General features: G+C 33.7%; 1 protein-coding gene across 1 annotated transcript; it reads left to right on the top strand.

Annotated features, from left to right (window-relative positions):
• The first annotated feature begins 50 nt into the window (after nt 1-50).
• LOC128230116 (ER membrane protein complex subunit 10-like) lies at nt 51-15,731 on the top strand. Its single transcript, XM_052942135.1, has 7 exons — nt 51-117; nt 2,043-2,100; nt 2,819-2,934; nt 4,118-4,210; nt 4,513-4,691; nt 10,968-11,064; nt 13,306-15,731. Exons 1-7 carry the CDS (start codon nt 52-54, stop codon nt 13,393-13,395), a joined length of 699 nt encoding a protein of 232 aa, XP_052798095.1. The 5' UTR covers nt 51; the 3' UTR covers nt 13,396-15,731.
• The last annotated feature ends 1,028 nt before the right edge of the window (nt 15,732-16,759 follow it).

Here is a 16,759-nt window from a genome sequence, read left to right as displayed (position 1 = left end):
CAGGCGATTGGTTTAATGAAAACTGTAATTTCATTGGTCCATGCATTAAAGATGGCTGCGCCCATGGAAAATATGATTGTTTTGACGGTTCTGGCTTTTATAAGCCTCACTGCGGGTGTAAGTAGTGTTCAGACGATACAATTTAAAGACGGTTGTTTAATTACTTGAAAATTTCTGTCAAGCCTATTTTTGCCTCCAAGTTGAAGTTAATAGTCTGGGTAAAAAGTTCGTACTCAACTTCATTCACACCACTGACACTTTGGCTTATAGATAATTTTAGTGTAAAACTGATTTATTCCACCTACGGGTACAAATGAATGTCATACCACTATAAAGTCGTTCCAGATATGGAGAAGTCGTATATTATATTGTTAAGATATTTGGCGGGATCTTCAATAGTTAGTCCTCCTAAAATGCTGTCCAGGCTTTTTTTAATGATGACCAGGCTAAACATCATAAAAAAAGAAGCCTGGACGGCGTTTTAGAATGACTATTCAATTGTTAGATATGATACATGTTCCTTATGTTGTACTTGTTGCTATCTTGCCATCTCAAAATAAATCTTATCATGTCTTATTGTGTTTGGGTATTAAAAAAACAAGCTGCCCGGTTTGCACATTTTGATAGAGCACCTTGATAGTGTTCTGTTAATGAGGCAGGGTTCCCGCTGGCGATCGCCATTGTTGCCATTTGCGACAAATTTGCAAAAGTGGCGACAACTTTTCAAATTTGGCGAATTTATGGCGACAACGATTTTTTTCTAAAATATTTTCTTAAAATGACGTAAGTGGTGCCCATGCGGCCTGCATGATAATCGATTCTGTCACTTTCATAAATCAAGCGCATCTGCTTGGGCGACAACAAAAATTAATCCGATAATTAGGGCAAGCAGTCACGGCCCAGTCAACACCTCGCTAATTATTGCAGAATTTTATTGCTTTCACGGATAAACAATGACATCCTTTAACTGTTATGTCTCTTATTAGCAAACATTTTTAATATTTAAAGAGTTCAAAAAGATTAACAGAAATCAAATAAATAGGATTAAACCCCATTTGATAAGGCTTCTATTAAGTTGGCTGGAGTAAAGAGTAGGTAGACAAGTTTCTATTAGGAAAGTTATGGCCCTAGGTTGACAATGTATATTTCTTTGAGTTTCCATTTATTTTAAATTTATCTCATAATTTCACAATTGTATTCTTTTATTGTATGCAGGCATTAGACTGAAATCAACATATTGATGTTTATGTCACATATTTTGCAATATTTTTTTATTTCTATACTAGTCCATATACAATGCATTTTGTGAACAGAATAACAATTTGCTATTAATATCTTGTGCTTCATGTACAACAAAATGTTATGTTTTTGCACGACAATGTGCTAATTAAATGCAATTTAAGGCTCTTAAAATGCTTAAACCCCATGAGCTTCAGAGGGCTTTGCCCCCCACAAGGGCGCTGCCCTGGACCCGTAAGGGGGCCTTTCGCGGCCCCCTTAACCCCCCCCCACCCCCGCGAAAAAGTGGCGACAACTTTTTAGAACCCAGGGGAACCCTGATGAGGGGAGGAGTGTAGTGTATGTGGGTAAGAAACAGCAGCTGGATAGCTCAGTTGCTTAGAGCGCCGTGCTAGTGTTCCGGCAGCCCTACAACAGATGAATGTTTCCTGGCAGATCTGAGACAATAAGTCATATTTTGGGAGCATTGCTGAACTTTAATTATTAGAGTAAAAATGAACTTTTTAACCAGATTCCAAGGTTATCCTCATCCTCTGTAATGTTTTACTTTTGATGTCAAACTTTGCCAGTTGTCAAAATAAACACAAGTCCCTGCACCGAAAAAATGCTTGCCTGGCTTGCTCAAATCCACGATTTTATATATAATTATATCTGGTTCTTGATTGAAATTGTTTGGCCCTATTAGACCCAATTACTGCATTCTGATTTCTTACATAATTATATTCAATGTAAATTATAAAAAGTGAACAGAAAATAATATTCTTGGACATTGTCAATGTACAATTTTGATCTATTTTTTGCAGTTTGAAGATGAATTTGAAGGCTCTCGAACACTAAGTTTGGAACATTCTTTCGATCAAGGTAAATATCATATAAATTTGTATTAGTATTTGACATTTAAACTTTTACTTTACATACATGTGCTATTGATGTGCTGGGTTTGTAGTAGTGTACTCTCATTTGATATTGAATCCTTTAACATTAATTTTAGTTTTATTATGCCCACTTTTATAGAAAAAGGGTCATGTACATAGTCCTGCAAATGACTGTTGGTCACTCTTTCTGTTCCTTGGTAGATGAGGTCTTTTCCACACATTAACATGAGACTGGTTTGACTTACATGTAGAAACATCAGTGGAAGGTAGCCCATGACCGGCTAATGACCACTGGTTATAGGTAAGTAGGTCAAAGGCAAGGTCATGGGAACCAGTCTCATGAAACTACAATGGTATAATTCCCTCGACCAACAGATAACCCAATTGATTTTGTGGTCATTAGGTCGAAGGTTACTATCAACATTATTTTAAAAACTTCGAGAGCCATTTTACGTACATGGAGGACCATTTAACTTCAGTTGTTGGTTGCCTCTGACCTGTTGATGACCTACATGTACATATGTACTTGTTTTATAAGCTCACCTTTGTTGTTTGAATCTCTATTTGAATCACCATGTGTAACTATTATACATTCTGTCATTATGCAATGAAATTCAAATGTCATCTATGTTGGAAACAAAATTTATCGTGACACATGGTACTGATGGACCAGGTTAATCTGATCTTCATATAATATTTTCTAGGCCTTGATCCTGTGTTTACAAAGCGTGGAACACTCGTCATCAAATCTGTCCAGTCTAAGAGGGCCACGTTTTCTCAGAGTGCTCCTCTTTCCAAGGATGATAGACAGCTTCTCAGGGTATGTTAGTTTAAACTTATTATATACGCAGATAGATACATCTTGGAGCTGATACAGTGGTCACCTTTGTAACATTGGATCTCATCACCAAAAATTGTGTCTTATGTACTAACGAATGTATTGCACACTCATAGTGTTCCCGCTAGGTGTATTGCACCATAGCCTTGAAAACAAATTTGTATGGTTAAGGTTACATCTTGTCCAAAAACAGTTAATTTTTAATCCAAAAACAGTTAATTTTTAAAGAAATATTTAATGAAGGGACTGTATAAATGGTAGGGTTGGTGCTTATTTCGTTGGTAGGGTTGGGTAACCTGAACCTGGAGTACCTTTTTTAAGGCCCCAAATGACCTTTTGACTGTTGGAAATGTGCCATGCTGCCTTTTCATTTTGCACTGTGCTTCGTAATAAAATTTGATATAAATATTGGTCAGTATGGATAATAGTGTACCTACAGCTATTTATTTGACATTTCAGTGTCTAACAGTAGCTACGGCCATTGAATAAGTATGAAATGGTCTTAAAAATCTTGTGTTGCATGAAACTCCAAGAGTGTTGCACTTACACTCATGAAACTATGAATATTGGTCAGCATAGGCAGTGATATACTTGTCATATGTCTGACATTTTACTCAATCTACAATAGTTATCGTCCACAATTTAGTAAAAAATGGTTTAAGAAATCTTCTTTCGCATGTACCTTCAAAAGTATTGCACCTTCACTTGTGAAACTTCACAGGAATGTTGGTCAGCTGCCTTTTGTTTTTCAGTTCACTCGGTTTAATAATAGAATAGGCCCTTGACCCAAAGAATGGTTTGAAAAATATTGTGCTGCATAATCATGTACATGTAGATGCAAAAATATTTCACTAAAATATACTCATGAAACTTCATAGGAATAGCTGGTTGTGCACCTGCCTTTTGGTTGCCATTTGATTTTCTCTCTGTATAACAATAATTTTGGCCCTTGATTTGAAAAATCTTGTGAAGCATGTAGTTAAAAAAGTAGTGCATAGGAATGTGGGTCAGTTCTTACTTCTATATAACACATGCTTATGTTGTTAATTTTGCAATGAAGCCTATAACCATTCCTGTGTCCAGGTGTGAGGTGTCTATTGAAGATATTCATCATGTCAAAATTTTCTTTAACATGTGTAATTTATGATATTTTCTTTTGCTTCAGAGCACTGTTGATGATGATGGAATGTACAGGGTGCGGATTCCAATTCGAGAGACAGAGGAGGGAACTGTTTATGTCTCCAGCTTTACAAGGGCTGTATGTTATCTCCCTTGATTGATTTTATTTAATTTTTTATTATACTCGGTTTGGTTAAAGGTACTCTTTGATCTGAAATCCCATTTGTTTAAGTGTTGAAATATGAAAATTGAGTCTCATAACATCATAGAGGGATTTGAAGGTGTTTCATAATGCTTCACAATTCGCTAATGGAGATAACTTGGTGATTTCACTTAATGCTTTTACTAATACTTCAAATATGCACTGTTACTCACAGTTCATTCAGTTGCTTTAATTTACTGAAAAGGATGAATAAATATTGAAATTCCATTTCATTTCAGTGTGCAATATACGAATCATCCCTGAGTGACACATTGATAGTTTCCGTGGACCAGTCAGGAGAAGTATTAGGTGTTTCCATGGCAACCACAGGTAACTGTGAGGGCTTACAAGTTCCGACATCAAATCTGACAGACTGGAGAACAAGAGTGGAACTCTCTGTTACAGTGACTGGGCCAGCGTGAGTTTTTCACCCTTTTAAGTTCAAAAACAAATCGACTATTTCGGGAGGGGGATATTGTTTTGGCATTATCCGTCCGTCCGTCCCTCCTTCCATCAGGTACCATATCTTGGTAGGCATTGATCAGAAAATGTTCAAACTTGGTCAGAATATTCCCTTTGATCATATCTTGACCACTTTTTAAAGTGGATCACATGGGGTCAAAAACAAGGTCACTAGGTCAAATCTTAGAAAAATCTTGTCCAGAACCATATCATGGTAATGATTGGTCAAGTTATGTTCAAAATTGGTCATGATGTTCCACTTGAAGAAATATGGACCACCTAAAAAAGTGGGTCACATGGGCCAAAAACTAGGTCAGTAGGTCAATTCTTAGAAAAATCTTTGGTACATACAAGAGGCATTATACATGGTCAAATATTCATGAAACTTAATCAGAATGTTTTCCTGATGAACTCTTGATCGTTTATAAAACTGGGTCACATATGATCGAAAATTATGTCACAAGGTCAAATCTTAGATTTTTTTTGTCTGGAATGGAAATTATTGGTCGGATTATGTTAAAACTTGGTCATGATGTACCTCTTGATGAAATATGGACCACTTGTGAAAGTGGGGCATATGGGGTCAAAAATTAGGTCACTAGGTCAAATTTTAGAAAAATATTTGAAACACATGTATGGTCTTATATTCATGAAACTTGATCAGAATGTTTTCCTTGATGAACTCTTCGACATGTTTTAAACTGGGTCACATGTGATAAGAAATTAGGTAAAATCTTTCAAAAATCTTGTCCGAAACTATTTTATAGTGGTGATTGGTCTGATTAAGTTCAAACATGGTCAGAATGTTCTCTTGGGTTTAATTTCGACTGCATTTTTTAAGTGGGTCATATGGGTCGAAAACTAGGTCACTAGGTCATATCTTACAGAAATCTTGGGAACACTCTAGAGGCAATACATCTGATTTAATTTCCATGAAACTTAATCAAAATGCCTTGATGAAATCTTGGAATAGTTTGAAACTAGTAGGTCATGTTGGGTCAAAAATGAGGTCACCGAGTCAAATCTTAAAAAAACCTTGTGGACATTCTAGAGGCTATATTGTTTGCATATATCTGGACCAATCTTCAAGAAACCTGATCAGAATGTTTGCCTTGATAAAATCTTAGATTAGTTTGGAACTGGGTAACATGGAGTCATAAACTAGGTTTCTTGGTCAATTCTAATTGTTACATTTAATATATACAATATTGTTTTTTTATTTCAAACAGTTGCAATCAAACTCAAACTCATATATATATATTTCATCAACAATTGATTTCCATTCCTTGACTTAGCCCAATCAGGCAGGGAATATCAATTCAACAAATTTGCTTGTTTCCTTTTGATTTAAGGAGGTCATATCATTGTGAATTTTGGGATTGGCTAATTTCATCAGATTTACCTCAGCATTATTTCAATAAAATAAATCAACATTAGGCCAATAATAAATAATTGCCAGATTTTCGCAACGACGCCCATTTGATTTTTAATGCGGGGGTGGGTTGTTGGGGGGCGGTTACATTTATTTCTCTTAGATCACTGTTTCATCTTGTTTATTTTTTTATTATTGCATCTGAGACCATAAACATGAGTTTCTAGATGAACCATGATCATAACAATTCTTTTTTACATGTTTATATAGTGTTATACATAGACACTGTATGTATGAATGCACACCATTCCCACGGACCGATACGCAAATGCAGACACTAGTTCAACCAGTGACTTTATTGGTGCAATTTACTGCCTTCTAAAAGCTGTTTCTCCTTGTGAAAAAATGTCCATTTTTCCCCAAATATTTTACTTTTTCCCCATTTGATAAATGCAAAATATGTTAACGAATAAAAAACTCAATGAATAATAAACAAAAACTTGACAAGACTAGCTCTTGTAAAAAAAACCATGTATATTTGCCATTTTATTAGCTATTTTGGCCTGATTTTGTTTATTTCCCAAAGTCGATTTCCATTTGGGCTATTTAAAAGAAAATGGCTAGTTTGAGTATTTCCTAAATAAAATGAATAATATACAAATTATCATCATTTCTTTTTTCCATATCTTGTATTTCTGTGTCTTCTAAAAGTCTGGGAAGTTTGACTGAATTAGCTCCAGCAGAAAAAAAGTTATGCACAAAAAACAGGCCAAAATTGTCAGGAGTGTAACAAAAAAACGTGACACTTTACAAAAAGCACTCAATTCAAAGCATTACTGTAAACAACATTGGCGAATGACAATGTAATAACTTTATTAACCAGTAAAAAAACATTATGTTGACCACACGGTATTTTAAAAATTTAAGCAATATTCCATTATTTATGCATGAAATATTACTGATACTGATAATGTGTGTTAGGAATTTTTCCACATTTTTTTTCTTTAAAAAACTCTTTTTAAAGTATTGCTTGGATGAATTATCATATAACTTACAATCTATTTATTTAAAGTTTAGGATAATATATCATTATTTCATGTGTACAATATTTTTTGTGTGTTATTACTCTTTTTGATGTTTAGCTTTCTAGAAAGAAGCTGGCCTAAAAATGTCAGGAGTGTAACATTTGGTATAAAATGAAACACAGTGTTGGCGAACAGTTAACAAAATTAATGTACTAATTAGGGTGTTTCCTGGAAGTCTATGTCATGGAGTGATCATGAAAAATTATCATGAGTGAAAATAGTGGTTGGTTACTGAGCATTTAGATGATACGTGCCCATCAGGAGTGTAACATTTTTTCGCGAATTTTTGGCACATTATTATATCATCATTTTCAGAAGTATAACAGTATATTTTTACAAATGTTAAGATTACAAATGTCAGAAGTGAAGGATACATTTTCAATCTGATGTAAATAAGTTTTAACCAATTTTATGCGTATAAATGTCATAAAAAATGTTTGAATTTATAACAACTCAATTACTATGCAACTGATAGAAAAATCATACAGTGACAGACAATCAACAAATGGTATTTTTTGGCTACAATGAGGCAAACTGATGACTCTGTTCTATAATTTAATTCATTTAAAACTATGTGACTTTAATTTCCAGCATGACTATTGACATGTCCTTCAATGTTACACTCCTGACCAAATATAGGTTTTGAGTGTGAATACTATTTTTTTACAGAGAAATATCATAGAAAATAGGGACAAATTAATTGTAAGCCTTCCAGGTCTCAAAAGGGCACTAAGAAATAAAAAAATACGAGGAAGAAAGTCACTAAAAGTACATCAGAGGAAAGAATTAGGAAATACGGAGAAAATCTTAAAAAATGACAATGTAAAGTTTTAAAAAATGAAAAAGAAATAAGAAAACAAAGGAAACACAAGAAGCAAGCAAAAATCAGAAAATTGCCGAGTTATGAAGAATCTTTTAGAAAACCCCAGAGCTTGGGCCAAGACAATAAAGCTTTTATTGAATAAGGCAACTTCTAACAGACGATCAAAGTTGGTTGACAAAGATGACCATGAAGTTTTGGAGGAAACACTTGAAGTAAGCAAAGTCAGCTGTCCAAAAGTATGAGAGCAAAAATGTCAAAAGTAAGTGGGCATCTGCAAACAAGAAAAATAGTCAATCAGGCCAGAAGAATGTCATGTCTAAATAGATACAAGAAGAGGAAAGACACTCAATTGAAAATTACACTGTCAAAACCAGCAGCTTGGGAAGATAAGCTGTACACCTTGAAAGCAATTCAAGAATCATGCTCAACAAAAAAGACACCATACAGGTAAATGGAAATCATGTACCAGTACCTAAATGCCATTTCCTAAGTTGAAGTCTAGAACAGCAGATAAATATGTAGGAAAAGGCAGCCCAGGCATATTTTACAAACTACAGAGAGCTGTCTGACATATCAGAATGATAATGTCCTTTTGACACTATACCTGGGACTGTGAGAATTGGGGTGTTGACTATATTCATAATTTGTATGAGCCATTACTTTCAATTTGTACCGGATCATTTTGTGGCTGATTATTCAACAGTATGCAGAAAGAAGAGGTCTCTACAGTGACACAGAGGTGACATCAATTTATTTATATTGTGGCCACAATTTAGTAATTTGAGGGCACAACTTAGTAACTTGTGGCCATGACTTATTAAATCGTGGCCACAACACAGTAATTAATATTAGTTACTTAGTTGTGGTCACAAGTAACTAAATTGTTGCAGCATTTTAATAAGTTGCGGCCTCAATTAAGTTACTAAGTTGTGGCCTCAAGTTACAAAGTTGGTGACACAATTGACTAAGTTGTGGCCACAATATATAAAGTGTTGCGAATGTCACGTCAGTGCCACTGTATTAGTGTAAGTCTGACTTAACCCTTAGGCTGCTGATGGCGATTATAAAGGCTTTGCAAACAGCTTGGAACCAGACCAGACGCCGAGTAACTCGGCGTCTGGTCAGGTTCCAAGCTGTTTGCCACTTAGTCAATATATCCCCAAAGTTTCAAGTAAATTAAAAGAAATTTAGAATAAACCAGACGACATTTTCGAGCAGACGACAATTTACCCAGCATGCAAAGGGTTAAAGAAGCAAAGGTAAAATAAATATTCAACAGTAGATGTACAATAAATTTATATTATTACTGGGTATATTAATCATCATATATGATAGAAGGACCTATTTTATGAACATGTTGTGAAATATGATTTTCTAATGAACATGTCTTAAAAGTGGATGGCTCAGATATTTAGATTAGATTAATGCAGTGAGCTACCTTCAATGGGATGTACACCTGATCAAATGCAGATGATACATCATGGCCATTCCAAGCATAATATACTAAGAAAACTATCACTGCCAACACTTATGTCTCAGTTTAGGGTTAAAATAGAAATTTGATACAATGTCATAGTAACTTGAACTTGAAATATTTTGTCAGGAGTGTAACAATTCGGAACAGTTGTATTTAATTACTTACACTGAATACCATTAGTAAAATGAAATAATAGTGTTACTGTTGTAGTGCTTTACTGTTATTTCAATTGAGTTTTGCAATTTTTTACAAGTTGAGCAAGTTGAGCAAGAATTAAGTAACAGTAACACTTTTTTATTATTTTGAAAAACCTTTCTCAGATTATGTAAAATTGCAATGTGTCAATGCTAAATTTGTTTTATTATGTTTCACTGGCTATCAATTACTTTGTAATTGCATGTCTTTTGATCTATACTGAGAAATTTTAAGTGAAATCTATTTAATGGTTGTAATCTACATATGTCAGGAGTGTAACAATTTCTTAAAATATTGTTCCTGTTTTTATTTTTGCTGCGTGAAGTGAATTATAATGCCTCCTATGATGTCTTTGTTAATGTTACTTGTTATTGTTTGGATTCTAAGAAAATGTTGTTGTTGTTTTTTAAAAATTTAATTGCACAATTTAAATAGAAAATAAAAAAATACCTTTGAATATTACATTTCATCAGTAAAAAAAGTACAGACAATCAAATTCTTCAGAAATTTTGAGCGACTGTGTAAATTCAACATTCCGTTAATGTATGCTGACTTAAGAGCTACTAAAATAATAATTGGGAGACATGTTAACATAGGTTATTTCAAGAAAAAATGACATTAAAAGTGTTCATGTATTGTGTGTTTTTATTCCATGTTTAGTTTAATAAAAGTTTGATAAAAATGTTAATATGAGTTGTTTTCTCTATACAAAACCAATTTTGTACACTTCAAAGTTTGTTCATCAAAACTAAGCAGTAACAGCCTTGTATTTAATGATGATTTAAATTTAGACCATTTTCAACTTTTCTAACCATTTTTTTTTTAAATAGCCCATTTGCTATGCACAGGTGGTAAAAATAATTCCAAAAATTATCACTGTCAACCCTTTTTATTTGAGGCAATAAAATTGAAGGGCGGCGGAAAAGGAGTGGGCAGAGGGGGATGAAAATCTAGCAATTATTTTATAGTGGCCTTAAATGTAAAAATAAAATGGATTTAATTTTGATGCACATTTTTTTGGTATTAAATCAGCAAATTCAAACAATCTGAAGTATTTATAAGCCTTTACAGCTGTTTACCCCCAAAATGCATAATTGGCAGTTTCGTGTAGAATGTGATTTTAAGCAGAAAAATGATCATGTTTGTATTCATGTCAATCTCTACCTGTAATCTACAATAAAAATCTCACGATACTGCATCACAATTTGGCTTTGAACTACACAACCTCATACTAAATTAAATATTCAGTCGTAAAAAGCCATGTCTATTTTTACTCTTAGACCTGATACACAGAGCTACATTGAGAAACTGAAGCGAGAAGAGCAAGAGAAAACCAAAGGTGGCAAGTCAGATGACCGATCATTCTTTGCTAAATATGTAAGTATAATTTACTAAATGAAATCAAAGTAATTCGCCTTAAGGTGTATACCAGTTTGACTCCAGGACACCCAGGCATACAAATCTAGTGCGTAAATATTGAAATCCAGGAATAAAACTTGAAGGCTTAGCTAATGTATATACAGTGTATATGCATCAGATTTTTACGCTCCCCAAAATGAGAGAATATCTATAGTTCAACATGTTTTACGTCCGTCTGTTCTTTTGTCATTCTCAACCTTGTGCGGAGATTTTCTTAAATATTATAGATTCTGATTGGATTTCAATTAAACTTGATACATAAACAGTATACAGTGCACAATCCAAATTTGCCCATACTTTTTTTGTTATATATATAATAATATTCAACCTTGTCTGTAATATCGCTAAAACCAATCACCTTCTACCTCATAATATATTTTATTACAATTGATGTCTTTTAATGGACAATGGGCATTTGGGGAGCATCCATCGCTTCCAATGATATGGGTTTTTTTCTTTCACAAACAATGACACAGCAGAATGGACACAATGCACTCGAAACATCATAAAAATCTGGCAATTGACCTTAATATTACGATTTCTCACAATCTTCATGTAATTGATTTAATTTGTGCTTTATCACATTGCTGCATCGGCCATGAAGTTGGCGTTCAAAAGCCGTAAACAAGTTCCAATTAGCAATAAAAAAAGTTCATCTACAGATAAGAGCAATACTTTTTCTTTTTCTGCCTGATTGGATCAACCAAACCAATTCATTAGTGACACTTAAAGATTTATTTCATACTCAATATTAAAGGGACTAGACACCAGATGATACCTTTGCAAGCAAAGAAGAAAACTTACGTTGATATCGTTGTATACAAGTCATTGAATCTTACTTACTGATTGATCACATCGCTTCAGCGCATGTATCTTTCACAGTTTTTGCTTATTTTTCCAATACAAAATTTAGTGGGTCTGTCTACCTCAATAAAGTATATTTATCTGCACTAATCATGTGACTTTCACATGCTATATGTAAACACTATAAACTGGAAAACCATAATGCACTATTTTTAAACGGGTAAACATAGCTAAGACAGCATCAAAATATTCCTTAATCATGTAAAACTAAATCTATTTTTGGCATAATACTAGCTCTTATTGACAATTCTAGGCTTTTTTTTAGGAAATACTGTATTTGCTGTGTTTTGGATCATCTGGTGTCTAGTCCCTTTAAGGCCTTTGTCAAAGTTCATTTAGAACTATTTACCTCAGAAGAGGCAAAGAAAAGTTTTTTATGCTGGGTTTTGAAGCTCATCTTTATTTTGATGGAAAAAAGTTGAGGAACTGTCTGATGTTGTTGTAATAGGCTGCAACAGAGTTCAAGGCTATAACTCTAAATAAAAAAGATTTTTAAATGAGTCTTGTTGCTAGCAAGACCCATAACTCTTGCAATGTTGAGGTATGCTTCTTGTTCGAGTGGGGGAGAAACAAACAAGAAATGGCATTCTTGTTTTCTTCAACACTCTTAGAGTAAAGAGTTTGTCATGACATTTAGGTATTGATATCTACCGTGTTCGGTTCCTTAGACACTATGTTTTCAATGACAGTCTCTTATTAGTGAAACCTGGTTATTAGAATGAGGTACGTCATTGTTCGAGCGTGAGTGCGGACGGCCGGGCGGGTGGGCATCGTCAAACTCACCGATTTAACTGAATAACTTTAGTTAGGGTTGACATATCTTGACCAAACTTTGTACTGTCATCATTGAAAACCTGCATCGCATTGCAGCATGTCTTGTTTCTTATTCTGGCATTTTTGCAAGAATATAAATTACCGGTAGGCATTTGTATAAACAAGACATAACATTACTTAGTGCTAGGCTAACATAGTTGAAACAAGCCCTTCTATGAAAAATTTAGCATTTTACTCGTGTAGGGATACTGAACTGGTGCTAAATTTGACCAGCGGTATGACCTTCTCATGAACTCTAAAGCTACTTTTCATAACTTTATGTACTGTAATTATCATGTTTTTTGTTATGCCGCCAGCATATTTTTTAGACTTGGGGAAACCCCCAGTCTTAAGGTATGACCACAAGTGTCTGAAATGAGTGTGTGGAGTTTAAAGTCAAAATCAAATGGTCGCTATTCAGTAAATCAGTGGTTTAAGTATATGAAAGCTGCTAATGTTTATTTATTATGTATTGCAACATTTACTTATACTTAAACCACTGTTTATGTATGTTTTTTTCAGTGGATGTACATTGTGCCGTTCGTGATCATTATGTTCGTTATGCAGTCTATGGACCCAAACCAAGGTGGCGGTGGGGGAGGTGGCAGTTAATAGAAAAAATAATAAGGATAAAGATTTTTTTCAAAGTATTTTCATAGAATTGGTGATGTCATCGTCATTGGCAAGTTTTTTAATACAACCCTGGCATATTTAACTTACTAGGCTCAAAGGTAGAAAATGGTTATATTTCACAATTTTTGAAAGACTGAAAATGAGCAAGGCCCACAACTCCAGCTTTACGAAAAGTCAATTTATCTTACGCCCCTTTATTGATGAACAAACAGACCAGCATTGATATCTGTCGACTGTGCTCTTGTCTTAAGTTAAATTACATCATCCAATATATGTTTCCATTTAACAATTCCATTGATGAAATCATGTTATAAGGTACCTGTAGTTAGTCATCCATTTTGTTCATAAGGGATTAAAGAATGATCGAGTATTGTTGAAAATTGATCTTTAATGATTGAGGTCGATGATAATCAAGTGCTTTATCTCGGAGTCAACTATCACTATTTGAACATATTCTCTAAAAAATGGAAATGTTGTGGACAAACAGTATAAGTTGTTTTTTGTTTTCAGCTTAACTTCTCAACCTTAACATGGACAAATTAATTCCAAATAACAATATACAGCATGATAATTGCTTTTATTCAATGATAAGAACTCTTGTAAACATTAAATATTTCAGCTTTCTGTTCTTTTATAGTTTATATAAATGGTTGATATTTCTAGAAACTTCATTTCGATTATACAATTTAAAATTTATCAAAAGGCTATGGCCGATTTTTTTCAAATGATCAATTAGGGTATGAATTTAAACCTATTTTCAATCCACTGTTCATATTTATATGTGTTCAATGAAATAATGTATTGCACTTTCACAATACAACAAGGTACAACTGTAATGTGCTGAGCCGTTGATGAGCTTAATAGAATTGTCATGTAATTTCCCATTTTTCCCATTTTTCCAAATTTGATGTAAATTGTCTTATTTATATTCGTATGTGTGTATACATTTTTGTCATGTAAAGTATGTTTAAATGTTTCCACTTTATTTATGAATATTCAGAGTATACTAGAAAACTGTTCTGTATGAATTTCACATTTTGCAAAAGAGGTTGGGAAACACTACTTGTAAGAACAAATTGCTTGTGAACTACTTTTTGGGTGCTTAACATCATTCAGGTGTCTGTAAAATATACGGTGTAAATGAGTGTAAGGTTTTAAATGCCAGTCAATATGGAACTACTTTTTGGGTGACACATCATCCAAGTTTGTAATCTATATGTCAGTCGGAACTCCTCGGCCATTTTCATTGTATATTTAGATGGATGGTTTACAATGTAAGAATTCTTTACCTTTTACTGTACTGCAAGTAGATTGCGTAGTAATTTCAATTCAGCAGTTAAACCTCAGAACTTTACTCTTCAGAAATATTAATTATTTATGCCATAATACACTTCGTCACTTAGGTAATCAATTTGATCTTAGTAATACAAATTTCACATTAAAACACTACATTTATTCATATTATTATTATTTATTTTATGAACTACCTCTACTGATGTACCCACATATATCTGACAGTGTTTTTAATGGAATATGGCTCCGATTGTTTAAATGAATGTAAAGTTAAAAACACCCAGTAAATATTGATGTAACATGTGCTGGATCTATGTTACCGGAACACAGATATATAATTTTTTATGTGTAGGCTGGTGCAAATCAAGTTTAAATTTTTTGATTCCACACATGGTCACACCTGTAATAAAATATACTTGTGTGAGTTAGCCACATGTACAAATAAAAGTGCATTAAATGTTTTGCAACCAGAACCTGTGTATTTTTTAATAAGATACATGCATGTATATAGTGACGTAAGAGTAGAATCTGTCATAGATTTTATCTTCCAGTAGAGTCAATGAAACATTATTGGCCCCATTGTTTCAAACTTTGTTAAAGTTAATATTTTGATTATCAATATCGTTTTCAACTTTTAAAAGCCAAACATTTTATGATGTACTCATATGTTTAAATAAAACAAATACAGCTAAAACAGTTGTCTCAAATCTTGTAAGGAAGACCAAGGTCACAAAGATCTTAATCAAACTGCCTAATGTTTTCAATACTGTCCAGTTTGGCTCAGATGTTATCATAACCATTTAACTACCCTGCAATTCATTCACAATAGTTAAAGCAGCAATTTCTGAATTGTACTTCATTTGTAACTTGTTACATAAATTATATGTTGGTTTGCAAGCAAGAATATTGAAAGAACACCTGTTTTATGGCATGGCATATATGTCCTATGTATTGATACCTGTGTGAAGTTAGAATGTCATTAAATGTCAAATGTGAAATAAAGTACAAAACTACTCAACAAATTCCAGCGTTTATTTTTCTATTTAACTGTGTATTTTTCCCAAGATGTTGATGAATGTATTAATGGAGCATTGGCGGAAATAATAAAAACCATATACCCTTCAGACGCCATTTCCGTTTTGGACAGCCCCATTCCATACCATACACCAATAAAATGCACAGTCCATACTATAAGACACTTGTGGAAATGTTTTCACATGAAGAACACACTGTAAATGTATAAAAATGTCATAATTCTTGAAAGTATTGTACCAAGAACAATCATTGCAAATTCACTGCTTCCCTTATACGTGACGTATTATATATTCACTTAAGAACTTAAGAATATTTGTCCAATCATCACCATATTTGAAGAAGGTGTATGAGCATACTTTCTCGGAATATATCGGTCAAGTTTTGATTAGCGTTATCACTGGAGTCACTGGAGAGTTATCGCCTTTGATTGTCCGATCAAAACTTAAATAGCTTTTGTCCTATCATCACCAAGTTTGGCCAGAAAGTGTATGGTTATAATATCTTTAACAAGTTCTATAACCATATTGCTTGGGTCACTCGAGAGTTATCGCCCTTCAATTATAGAAATGACAGAATCGCTCTTATCAGATCAATACGTTTAAAAGCTTATGTCCGATCAACACCAGATTAAAGTTGACCCCCTACCTTAATTGTTTTGAAAGGTAATTAAACAAATGTATTCTAAGAATAAATATGTTTATCCCAATCCCCCAACCCCCACGCATTTTTTTAGCTCGACTATTCGAAGAATAGGTGGGCTATACTACTCGCCCCAGCGTCGGCGTCGGCGTCTGGTTAAACTTTTAGGGCAAGTTGGGGTTTTCACTTATAAGTCCAATACCCTTCATTCAATTGACTTAATACTTCACACAGTTGTTCAGGACCATCACATGATGAGGTTAGATAACTCCATATTATTCTTTACACAGGTTAAGGCCCCTGATTGACTTAGGTTAAAGTTTTAGGGCAGGTTAAAGTTTTAGGGCAATTGGGATTTTCACTTAAAACTCCAATA

Source organism: Mya arenaria, chromosome 4 (genome assembly GCF_026914265.1).
Source record: "Mya arenaria isolate MELC-2E11 chromosome 4, ASM2691426v1".
In the NCBI taxonomy this organism is placed as follows: domain Eukaryota; kingdom Metazoa; phylum Mollusca; class Bivalvia; order Myida; family Myidae; genus Mya; species Mya arenaria.
This window is presented reverse-complemented; position numbering and strand designations above follow the sequence as displayed.

What these genes read in the sequence shown, in the direction of transcription:
- LOC128230116 (XM_052942135.1), top strand. Translation starts at nt 52, where the DNA reads ATGGCTGCGCCCATGGAAAATATGATTGTTTTGACGGTTCTGGCTTTT. An exon ending in ATGATAGACAGCTTCTCAGG is followed by an intron (nt 2,935 to 4,117) that starts GTATGTTAGTTT and finishes CTTTTGCTTCAG; the next exon opens with AGCACTGTTGATGATGATGG. An exon ending in GATCATTCTTTGCTAAATAT is followed by an intron (nt 11,065 to 13,305) that starts GTAAGTATAATT and finishes TGTTTTTTTCAG; the next exon opens with TGGATGTACATTGTGCCGTT.